A 12,211-nucleotide genomic window follows, 5' to 3' on the forward strand; every position below is an offset into this window, starting at 1 on the left:
GTTGTTTTTGCAAACCCTGGGATTCCCCAGAGGTCAAAAACATTTAAGAACAACAACAATACAAGTGTTTGAGGGTTTTTTTTTAAGCCCCAAAATGTCATATAGGGAACATGGTGGCATTACTGTTATTTAAGAAGGCTTTTCCTGGGCCTAAAAACTTTTGACAGCCTCACAGGTTTAAAGACACACAGCTTAAAGCTGCCTGTTTAAGGAGATGTCTAAATAAGATATTTTCCAGGGAAAAGATGCATTTCTCCAGTAGATCTAATTACTGAAGCCAAATATCTGCAGAACTCCTGGGTTGCCTGGTTGGACAGGGTGGTGCAGTTCCTGTATCAGTACCAAAACAACACTCGTTCTGCTGAAGAAGCTCATTCAGCATGACAACTTCCCATGTCACACTATACTTATTTTCATCTTTAAGATATAAACAAGACTATTTGAGAAAAGCTACATACTTATAAGGTGCCCTGAAAAAACTTACTGGACAATATCAAAAGTGGTACTTGCCATTTTATTGGCAAGAATGTACACTGACTAAAACCTTTGCCCATCATTCAAGTTACAAACTTTTCATTTTTCTTCTAACAGCTGTGTTGCGGGAGGAAAGCTAAGTACATGGCTCTGAGGCTTGGCCAGGCTCATTTTTGTGGAGCTAAACTATCATATCAAAATGCAATGGACAAATGAACACAGTACCATCAAATGCTTGTCTATTAACCACAGAGCATACAAACTGCTAAAACCCCAATGGCTATGCCAGTGCGGCAAATGGAATCAGAACCATTTCTTTGCCTGGCACTATAAATATGGATTCCACTTCTTCCCTTGGCCCTGAGCATCATACCTCATAGAAGATTATTTATAGATACTCTTTCCCACACAATACACACCTGGAACACCATGTGGGTGGTAAACATGTGCTTTGTACAGTGGATCACGTACTCTGTTTCCAATTCTGTAAGTGCCACTGGCTCAGGAGAGGACTTGAACAATGGGCCAAGCCCCCGGAACTCTGGAATAGCAGCCAGTTGCTCTAAAATCCAATTTAAAGAGAGAAGAGAAAGAAATTGCCAGGGTGTCATTTGGTTAGGTAAAGGTGAGAAGAGAAAAATAAAGGTACATTTGCCATATTCCATTCATTTGGGCTGCAACAGATCTTCAGAAAGAGGCTCTTCTATACATATGTGGGGAAGCTCTCGTTATATAGAAAACACGACTGGAAGATTTACATTTTTAAAATGATGAGAATATGTTTTATGGGTATTACAGGGTATTTCTTTGCCACAGGGCCAGCTCTCACCTGACAAGTACTATAAATAAGCTAAGGAAGTGCCCTGGAAGAAAAGCCAAGTTCAAGTCCTCTTCAGTAACGATTTCAGAGCAGCTTTTATCCAGCTGGCACCCTTCAGATGTGTCAGACTATAACTCCCAACATTACAACCAGCACAACTGGAAGTATATGTCGGGTATGTTCAAAGCTGTAGTCCAGCACAACTGTATAGCTCCAGGTTGGAGAAGACTGTCTTAAAGCATGGCTGAGGGCTGGGTTGACTCTGTCCCAACCTCAATTCCCTTATCTGTGAAAAAGGAATAAAAGAAAACTCGCCAGATCTGTGTAAGCAAAAAGGAATTACCTTTAAATTTTACAAAAACAAATAGAAGTACATTTAAATTTTACAGAAACAAATAAAAGTACATAAAGTTCCTTTACTTGTAAGAACAAAGATGGAGATTTTAACAGGGGTGGAATTATGACAAAATGGCCCACATGTGGAATGCCACAGTATTTATTATTTTTAAATATGGAGTGCAGGGCTCATGATATGAGAAAAACAAACAAGCCACTCATGTTCCAATAGGATTACTGTTCATTGTAATCTGTGCCTTGGGTCTACTATCAACGTCTCACCAAGCAGAGAGATTTTATATCCACTTTAGGATAGTTATTTTCCAAAATTCATGGGAGTGCAGTCTGCTCATATTACATCAGCTGAGTACATCAAACATCTTACAGACCTCAGGGCTGCTCCAAGGACAGTTGTTAAGACATGCTTCAGTAGGCCAACAATAATATTCTTGTATACTGTAGCTGATTTCCCCTCCAACGTAAACATATGAAGCTGTTGTATACTAGGTCTAAATCTATGTCTACACTGCGTAGCTATGGCTCTCCTCAAGCACATATCCTTCCTAATGGTGCTATCATAGATATTCTCCAGCTTTAACAAAAGCTACAAAAAATTGAGCCAGGGATCTTTGCATGCTAGTTGACTAAATTTTAGCTCTTCATGAGAGGTTTGTCTAGAGCAGGATTTCTGGGAGACTTTGGCCTACTCACCACATTTCAGCTTATACTATCTTACAGAGATGTTGTGAAGATAAACTGGGATTTATGGAGAATTCTGTATGCCAGGGGTGCAAAACTTTGGAGATCCTGATACCAAACCAGCCATCTGGGATTCCCCAGAAGACCACACCACATTTCCCTTGACACACTTGGTTGTTTCCCAACTTATGTACATATAGTTTTTCCTTCCATTCTAAACAGAGGAAATGCCTCTCCTAAGAAGCAGCTTCAATCAAAATACTCTCTTTCTCTCAAAAATCTAACTTGAGATTGCTGAAATGGTGGGATTTAAAAAGCTCATCCTGAGGCCCCCTACTGTCTTGCACTGGGTGCGGGGACTAGAAAGGCAAGACAGAAATCTCCATATATAGAGACTTAAGTGTTCCTAGGGTAGGAAGTCTGACTTCTTAATCAGGAAAATCTCTGGTACAAAGAGTAATTCTTTATTGGATAAACTGTGGAGCTATTTTATTTTGTTCCCAAATACGAGGCAAAACATACCTTGGAAGATTTCTTGTCGGGTTGCTGCCACTTTCTCTGGCTGCTTGACTGCAGAGATAGGAACATTTTCTGCTGAATTTGAACAAAAAACACAACACAGATAGAATAATGCACACATGTTCTAACTTGAAGGTATATTGTAGTCACTGAGAAAGGACTCTGTCCTCCAAAAGTGAAGTGCATTTAGTTTCATTCCTCATTTAGAAAATGGCAACAGTGGTAGGTGGGGGAGGAGACAGACTTGAACAAACAGCAGGTTGTGCTACAGTAATGTGAGATGACGATGCCAAAATGCTAATAAGATGGCAGCAAAAAGGGAAAAGAAACTTGTCCAAAACATCTCAGATGATGAAACTTAAGCAATTCAGAACAGCACAGATGCTACTGCTGATAGGAACCTATGAAATTAAAGCTGGATACCTTGAAAGAAGAGAAAGAACTGGAAAGTTTACAAAAGAGGTCAACAGATCAAAACTTTTCCTTTAATTGTTTCCACCTTTACCTATTCTTTGTTCAGTGATGGGGGCAGTTGCCAAGGGAACAGACTTCATGTCAAAGGGTTTTTCAGAAGGTTCCAGAGTATACTGATGCAGCGCCCTCTCCAAGCCTGGGATGGATACTGTCAAGCCTGGAGAAGAGGAATGTTAACCAGAATAAAAGAAAAAAGATAAATCTACAGGAAACCAGACAGCTTATAAATCAGACCACAATTAACTCTCTGCATCTGCTGTGCCATATGGCCACATTCCAAAAAGGGGGGGGGGAAGGAAAGAAAGAAAAAGAAAAGAAAGAAAACCCACTCAAAATAAAACAAAATCCCATCTACTGATCTTAGATTTTAGCCAGTTTAATCCCCTACATCTTAAATGGGTTGCAGATTGAGCCATTAGCAAACCACACACTGGGAATCTCTCATCCAGATGTGTAGGCATCTATCGATTCATCAGATATTCCTATTTTAAGGACTATCTGCATATCAGGGAGGGAACTATAACTTCAGAAGGTTATCCTCTGGCAACGACTCTCCTCCCTGCAGTGGTCTAGAAACATATGGTACACATCTGTTCCCATTTAGGGCTTAAAAGCAGTGGGCAGAGAAACTTACCATGTATCGCTACATAGCTAACCCAGGCAGTTAACATGCCACCACCAAGAGGGGGTCTCATAGAAATCAGGAGCAAATCCCCATATGCCCTTCGTGCTGCATTAAGCCATCTTTGCTGACCTACAGTCATTTTAAAAAAAGCTGCCAATATGGCAATGACAACAAGCCTTCCCCACTTCATTCTGGCCAGCTGGCATCTGAAATGTTCAATGCTGCACTGCACTAGGCAATGCCAGCTTCTGGGGAGGAGGAGAAGAAGGGGAAATTGGGGTTTTTCTCTTGTTCCACCTAGTTCCCACCATTGCTGTTTTAGGAAGACTGTTAAATGCATCTCTTCAAACTGGCTATTTAAATAATTTCTCACTGTATTTGAGTGATTTTTCTGGCTGGTAGTCAAAATGAATTATCGTCATGATTTTAATGATTTTACTATCTAATTTGCTTTTTAAATTCACTTTCACTGATGTTTGTTAGCTGACTGGAGCACTTTTTTTCAGAAAGATGGGATAAAACTTAATCAAGTATGAATTTATATCATGTTTAAACCAGCAGCTTGTGGTTCAAAATGCAAATGAAGAGAAGACTGGAAGATGAAAGCTATTAGGCATGCCTAGGAATAAGCTGTATGCAGCTTTGACAGGAATGAGATAGCATTCCAGGATAAAAAAGTGCCAGGAGGATACAAGTTGATTCTCCTTTGGTCAGAATTCTGAAATCCAAATATTCCAAAATCCAAAATTGTCCACATGGGTGGCTGACACAGTGACATCCTTGCTCTCTCATGGTTGGTTCAGTGTACACATACTTTCTTACACACACACAATTATTAAAAATATTTTGTATAAAACTGCCTTCAGCAATGTGTATAAGGTATATACAAAACAAATGAATTTCATGTTTAGACTTGGGTCCCATCTCCAAGGTATCTCATTATGTATATGCAAATATTCTAAAAATACAGGGGAGGGGAGTGTCAGAAATACAAAACACTGTGGGTCCTAACCCCTTTAAATAAGGGAGACGTAACCTGCATATATTGTCCTTTTAGAAGAAGAAGAGTGTGAGATTAAGTCAGAGCTTTGAAAATTTAGCTTTTCATACTATAACTCCCCAAAATCCCCAGCCAGTTCCCAGAAATAATCCAATTCCTTCCTTCCCACCTATGTCTGGCTTATACAGTACTGGTGAGCTAAGAATCCTTATTTCCCATTTTTTGATGTAGACCAAACAACTCAGAGGCTAACTTTAGAGATAGTCCAATACAAATGTAAACCTAAACCCTGCCAATAAACCAAAAGGCACATATGTTGTGTTTTTTTAAATCATCAAATCAAAATTACAGTCTTCTGTGGATTTAAGACTACCTGAAACTTCCCTGTTCTGCATCATGACATGCTCTGGCAGTGAAAAGGATTTCAATTTTAATATCTCTTCCCGTCTCTGTCAATTACCATTTAGAATGTAGCCAGCGTTGAGAGCCTTTTGCTTCTGCTCCAAGACACTCAGGTAAAAGGTAGCCCTGTCTCTCACTTCATTATCATCATCCATTACACACCTGAAATCAAAACCAGAGTGATCTACTCAGTGGGAGGCACTGAAATTTCCATGGATCTATCCAAAAATTTCAGCTCTGTCCAGCTGGTTAGAAATGCCAGAATCATGTACTGCCATGATGGGTTGGCAGCATATACTAAGCACCAGAGCAGACAGCTTCTGAAAGATAACTGCCTCTTGAAAGATTATTTTATAGCACTGAAAAGAGATCAAAAGGACAAAAGTAATTTGCAGCAGGTGGCAATTTTTAGTGCTCTTAAGGTTAAAGAAATCCTTTTTCTGAACCATGATATTTGTGCTCATTGTGCTAATCTCCTACTCTGCCATTTCAATTAACCAGGACTAGACAGGTGTCTGTGTGAATGCATCTGAATCTGGACTTCTAAACAATCCACCATCTGGATAAAACTCAAAACTGGGATGGCAGTTATTATGTCTGGATGGTTCCTCTATTCTATATGGAATGTCACAAATCAAGGAGCTCAACTCAGTGTCTATGGAATCTGAACATATTTGACATTCACTACACCCTTAATAGATACTGTACTTGCATGATCTGGAAGCCATGCCCAATGAGGAGTGGCTTAGGGAGCTGGGTATGTTTAGCCTGGAGAAGAAACGGTTAAGAGGTCACATGATAGCCACATTTAAATATTTGAAGGGATGACATATTGCAGATGGAGACAGCTTGTCTTCTGCTGCTCCAGAGACTAGGATATTGAGCAATGGATTCAAACTACAGGAAGAGATACCACCTAAACATTAGGAAGAATTTCTTTTACATATATATATATATATATATATATATATATATATCCCACTCTTTTCCCAGGACTGGGACTCAGAGCGGCTTCACAGCATTAAAAAACAAACAAACAAACAAAAAGTACAATGAAAAATATTTTAAAAATAAATAAATAAATGACGTACATTAAAAAGAATGATTAAACTAGTCCAACATTCCAGCCTGTCCTTATAGTAATTCCTTAAAAGCCTGTTTGAACAGGTAGGTCTTCACCTGCCAGCGGAAAGCCATCAAGGAGGGAGCCGTTCTTATCTCCCTGGGCAGGGAGTTCCAGAGTCTAGGGGCAGCCACCAAGAAGGCCCTCTCTCGTGTCCCCACCAAACGTGTTTGTGAAGGTGTTGGGATGGAGAGAAGAGCTTGTCCAGAGGATCTCAGAGTCCGGGTAGGTTCATACCAGGAGAAATGGTCTGCCAAATAGTGTGGACCTGAGCCATCTAGGGCTTTGTAGGTTATAACCAGTACCTTGAATTGTGCCCGGAAACAAGCTGGCAGCCAATGAAGCTGTTTCAACAGGGGAGTTGCATTGTCCCTGTAATCTGCCCCTGTTAACAGCCTGGCAGGAGCTCTTTGAACCAGTTGAATTTTCCGAACACTTTTAAAAGGTAGTCCTATGTAGAGCCCATTACAGTAGTCCAAACGGGATGTAACCAAGGCATGTACCAACGTGCCAAGATCTGGCTTCTCAAGGAACGGGCGCAGTTGGCGCACAAGTTTTAAATTTCTTGCCAGTAAGAGCTATTTGACAGTGGCACACACTGCCCCAGAAAGACGTGAAGTCTCCTTCTGTGGAGGGTTTTTAAACAGAGGCTGGATGGCCATTTGTCAGGAATGCTTTGATTGTGTATTCCTGCATGGAAGGAGGTTGGAGTTGACAACTCTTGAGCTCTCTTCCAACTATGATTCTATGATTAACCCTTTTAAAAAAACTTTACTCTCAGTCTTCTATTTTTCATTTCGCGTTTTGTCATTTTACCAACTCAACATTCTCCTTTCTATGAATTCTGTAGTTTTGGGAATCAACAAAGTGGAATATTTTATTTCTTGCAGGGGAGAGGGGCTTTGGACACTTTTTCATTCCTTTTATAAATTGATCTTGGCTTCTAATGCATTGAATGTGTAATGCTTCTTGCTCTGCCACCTTGCCTGAAAACATGATTCCAACAGTCCAAGCTACAACATTAGCCTAGACCACCCATACAGGCTCTTCTAGATCAGAAGAGAACCAAGAGATGTCTTATATAGAGAGAATTATAGCAAGTTTGTGGACTTCTTGCTTAGAAAAATCAGGAGGATTGCCATATTATATCAGACTTGTTGTCTGTATTATTCAGGCTCCTATGTTCATGCAGTACCACGAATCATGATCAAACCCCCTCTGCCTAGTTTCATTCAAGATTGTTCCACTTTCCTTTGCCAGGGAGAATTCTTTGTACTTCCAGCTCTATTGTTATTGAAATGTTTGTGCTGGCTCTCTTGAACTGTGGTATGCTATCAAGCTGTCTACTCACAACTCACCTCCTCAGCAACACAAGGATGCTGGGCAGCATCTCTTCATTCTGAGCTCCAAATTTGGCAAGAGCACTCACAGCACCTGCAAACAAATGCAAAACAAGAAAGGATCATTGGGAGAAGACCATCTGGAAAGATTTTTAGAGGGGGGCAGACAAAGTGTGGCTCTGGGACCACATGCACCCTCCCCAACTGTTTTTGAAGACTTCAGCCCCTTCAAATTCCCAAGACCACCCTTTTCCCAACAAACAAACAAACAAACAAACAAAAAAATTTAAAAAAAAGGGGAGAGAGAAATTGTCTGTTCTGGAAGCCTCCGGGAGAGACAATTCATCTTTTGAATAGGTTTCAGGGCCTTCCTGCACTTCTAAACATAAAAAAATAATAATCCGTGTTGTAAACCAGAAGTGAACTTCTGGCCACTCCCAGTTGTTATTTTGGGTCTTTATTTTAATTTTTTTATCCAGTTAACAGAAGCATGCATCCTTCCCAAATAAAGAACACCACCACGTAGGACAGCAATTAAGAACAAGTACTGCTAGCAATGAGGTAATGTTCATGTTGTACTTTTACAATTTCTATTTCTATTTCTTCTTCTAATATTTCTATTTATTTATATCCCACTCTTTTCCCAGAACTGGGACCCAGAGCAGCTCACAATATTAAAATAATAGTACAATTAAAGACATAGGAAAGTGATACATTAAAGCAGAATAAAATTGTTACAATATTCAAATAAATTGCTTATTAAAAGAATAAAAATAAAGTTAAAAAGATAAAATTGTTTAAAACACTTAATACGATACAACACCCCAAGCCAGTGTTCCTTCCTACATTTGGATATGGCTGTATCAGAGGTTTCTAGAGGCGGTCTTTATAATCTGTTTAACCATTTCAATATGAAGCTGTTACAACCAAGTAACAGGAAAATATTTATAGAGTTGGTCTATATTTTGATGATTGTCTAAATGTGAAAAGAATGGAATTCTACAGAAGTTCTGTAACCCTCCTTGCAGCCCAATACCCTATGAATGAGAATCAGTGTGGTGTAGTGGTTAATGGTGGAGCAGGGCTTGGGAAGGTCTAGTCCCCACTGAGCCACAAAACTCATGAGGTGAACTCAGGCTCACTGGACTCACATTCTCTCACCTGGGCTACTGCACAGGGTTGCTTTGGGTTGGGGAGAAAGAAAGTCAAGCACATTGCCTTGAATTCACTGAAGGAAAGGCTAAATATAAATGTAGCTAACAAACTATCAATAAATGTTATTTAGAGTAGTTTCCCCAAACCTGCTACCCCCCAACCTCCACCATCCCTAACCATATATTGTGCTGGCTGGGGTAGCTGGAAGTCCCAATCCAAAATACCTAGTGGTCATCTAGCTATTGGGGGAAGCTAGTGAGTCCCAATCTTGCTCCCTATATGTTGTTAGATTTCAACTCTTAGTAGCTCCAATAAGCACCGCCAATTGTGATGAATTGTGGGAACTGTATTCCAACAACATCTGGAGCAATTAAGTAAAATCGCAACATTAAAATCTCAGCCCAAGTTGTAATTCACTAGCTGCCCTGGGCTCAATCCAGTTTTCAGTCAGAAAAGTTAAATTACGGCAGGGGTAGGCAACCTGCGGCCTTGGGACCGGCCCCAGCCTGGTCCTGCCGCCGATTGCCGCCGGAGCCTTTGGCCTCTCGCGGGAGGGCGTGGGGCATTTGGCCTATCAGGAGGAGGCAGGCAAGGGGGGCAATTGTCTACAGAAGCCTCCAAAACATGCATTTATATTAATATTTTTTAAAAAATCAGCAAATTGTTTTGTGTGTCCTCCATTTTTTTTAAAAAAATCCTCCATTTGAAAAATTTGTCCTACATTTGCCCCGGTTTATTTATTTATTTAAAAAATTATTTAATTATTTATTTTTTGGCTTCGGCCCCCCAGTTGTCTGAGGGACAGTAACCCGGCCCCCGGCTCAAAAAGGTTGCCTACCCCTGAATTATGGTAAAAAGCATAAAGGAAAGATGCTGTAACTCAGTGATAAAACAGCTGTCTTTCAAGCCAAATATTCTACATTTCACTTGTGGCCAATAATCTGATTCTGTTTAAGAGAGCTTCTTCTGTTCCTGTTACAGACACCATTCTAACCGACATACCTGCCCGGACTTCTTCATGTTCCAAAACAACTCGGTTGTAAATGAAACGGATGTATTTTGAAGGGTTGTTGGTCTTGGGCCCTTCCTGGCCCAGCAAATGGAGAATACGGGTAGCCAGGACAGTGAACTCACAGTCCTCAATAAACTCGCACAGGTGGGAGAGGCCTGTTTCTTTGCTCTCAGAGTTCTCCTCAATGATACCGATGATACATTCAACAATGGCTCTTTTGTACTCGAAGCCTCCCTAGGCAGCAATGCAAACAGATCAGTAGGAAAGCTAGAGAGCAAGGCCTCTGTTTTTACTGTGACATATATATATGTGTGTGTGTGTGTGTGTGTGTGTGAGAGAGAGAGAGAGAGAGAGAGAGAGAGAATTCTACACATTTTCTCCTGACTTTACAAGGGAGAAGTTCTGCAATGAAGTAATGCCTTTCCTAAAGTTTAGTCCATACATGGATTTTACAGGCCTTTTGAATTTCTGTCTTGAAGCCATTAGGAATAAGACTATGTGGGAGGAACTTTGAAACTGGAATATGTCAGAATCTGTATTATATCAAAATGAGAATCTCCTGATGAAAATGAAATGCTCTGTTCCAGCAGATTTTGTGTGGGTGGCAAGGTAATTCTGTCTAGATAGGCTTAATATTAACAGATCCAAAGGCTAGACAGAATTATAATGACAGATAAACATCAATGGAGGCAGGATAATAACAATAGAAAGAAAGAAGATGTTGCATCTGATCATTTTAAACAAGATATATTTTTCCAGGACTCTCAGGAAAGTCCTGGAAAAATAATCAATATTTGTTTGTTAGCTACCTACAAAAATGGTCAAGAGGAATCAAGGACTGGCTACAAGTATTACTTTACCCTAGGGGTAAAAAAAAAAGAGACTGATGCCTTTTGGCTTGCTGGTAGGATTCATAAGAGTAATTTTTTTGTGAGAGACTGTTGGGATACCACTGACTGGCAGGAAAATCTATGTCTATCTCACATATGATGTCAGAGACAAAGGAAAACAAGGACTCAGAGGAACCCAAGCAGACTAGAGCTTGGCACAGTTACTTATTTGGATCATATTTCTCTGAATCGCTAAGCCAGCTAAGTCTGGAGGGCTGTGTCAGTTATAGTCTCAAAAAATAACTTTTCCAATCTCTGTAGCAGACTTCACATCTTCATATGTGTTAGGGGTTTGGCACTGCATATTCAGACTAAGACTCAAATTGAATGAAAAGGAGGTAGTGCTTCAGCTGACAGCAGAGCAGGCCATCACTGTAAGCTGCAAGAGGGCAGGCAGAAGTAACAACTGTTCCTTCTCCCAAAATCCATCTCTCCTCTGACTGTCTCTTTTGGAGTCAGAGGAGAGACTATCTCTGTCTCTCTTCTGTCTCCATGGGATATGCATGATGCATGTCAGCATAGCAGGATGGGGCTGGGAATTCTCCAAAGATTTTCTCAGGATTTGTGTTGAACATATAATGGACGTTAAAATAGTGTTCACTGTTAAGCACAGGTTTTGGAGCACATCATCCACCAATCCACTGCTGGGTGAGGATGATCGGAATTGTAGTCTTATACTCATTGAATACTCCATTTTAGTGAAAGCTGTTCTGAATACAGATGTATAGAAGCAACTTTAGAACAAAACACACACCAAGAAAAATCCTGATGTAAAGAGTCTTCAATACACATTATGCATCAACCTCCTCAAATTTGGTATCCTCTAGACATGTTTGACTGCAACTCCCGTCTTCCCTAATAAGTGTGGCTGGTGAAGAATGCATGAAAACTCACTCATTATAAAAAGTCTGTGCAGCATAAACAATAACAATATTTTTTCTGCAGGAAATGGAAGCCAAGTTTGGCTAGTACTGACAGCCATGTATTCAAGTAGCTTAATGGTCAAACTTAGAAATTAAACTACAGCAGCATTAACCCTACTGCTCCTGTCTTATGGTGCTTTTAATTCATATTGTAAATATCCCAGAACAAATTGTATTTCAATTCAAGAACAATGGCAAAAATTCCAAACAGTTATGCCTACCTCCTCTCGGAGCATGGTGAAGAGGAAGTTCATGAGGACTGCATGCTTGCGTGGATACTTCTGACAGAGGGCGCTGATAGCCTGGACCACCACAACCTAGCATACAGTGTTTGAAAAGAGAACAAGCATCTTCAACAACTGGACTTTTATCTCACATTAACACGTCCAGCCCTACATGTAGCTATATAAATTATATTA

The 12,211-nt window shown here is 40.2% G+C and overlaps 1 protein-coding gene across 2 annotated transcripts in view; it reads right to left on the bottom strand.

The window, feature by feature from the left end:
• The window catches only part of COPG1 (COPI coat complex subunit gamma 1), a 40,341-nt gene that overhangs the window by 10,306 nt on the left and 17,824 nt on the right, over positions 1-12,211 (bottom strand). The window contains exons 13-19 of one of the 2 annotated variants that reach the window (XM_042452108.1): positions 12,014-12,109; positions 9,970-10,213; positions 7,831-7,906; positions 5,408-5,511; positions 3,354-3,479; positions 2,852-2,920; positions 894-1,036 (exon numbers count right to left, since the gene is read on the bottom strand). In XM_042452108.1, the coding sequence (XP_042308042.1) occupies positions 894-1,036; positions 2,852-2,920; positions 3,354-3,479; positions 5,408-5,511; positions 7,831-7,906; positions 9,970-10,213; positions 12,014-12,109 (858 nt within the window). Of the gene's footprint in view, positions 1-893; positions 1,037-2,851; positions 2,924-3,353; positions 3,480-5,407; positions 5,512-7,830; positions 7,907-9,969; positions 10,214-12,013; positions 12,110-12,211 lie in introns of both variants that reach the window. The other variant, XM_042452106.1, reaches the window with a different exon arrangement.

This window comes from Sceloporus undulatus, chromosome 2 (assembly GCF_019175285.1).
Source record: "Sceloporus undulatus isolate JIND9_A2432 ecotype Alabama chromosome 2, SceUnd_v1.1, whole genome shotgun sequence".
In the NCBI taxonomy this organism is placed as follows: domain Eukaryota; kingdom Metazoa; phylum Chordata; class Lepidosauria; order Squamata; family Phrynosomatidae; genus Sceloporus; species Sceloporus undulatus.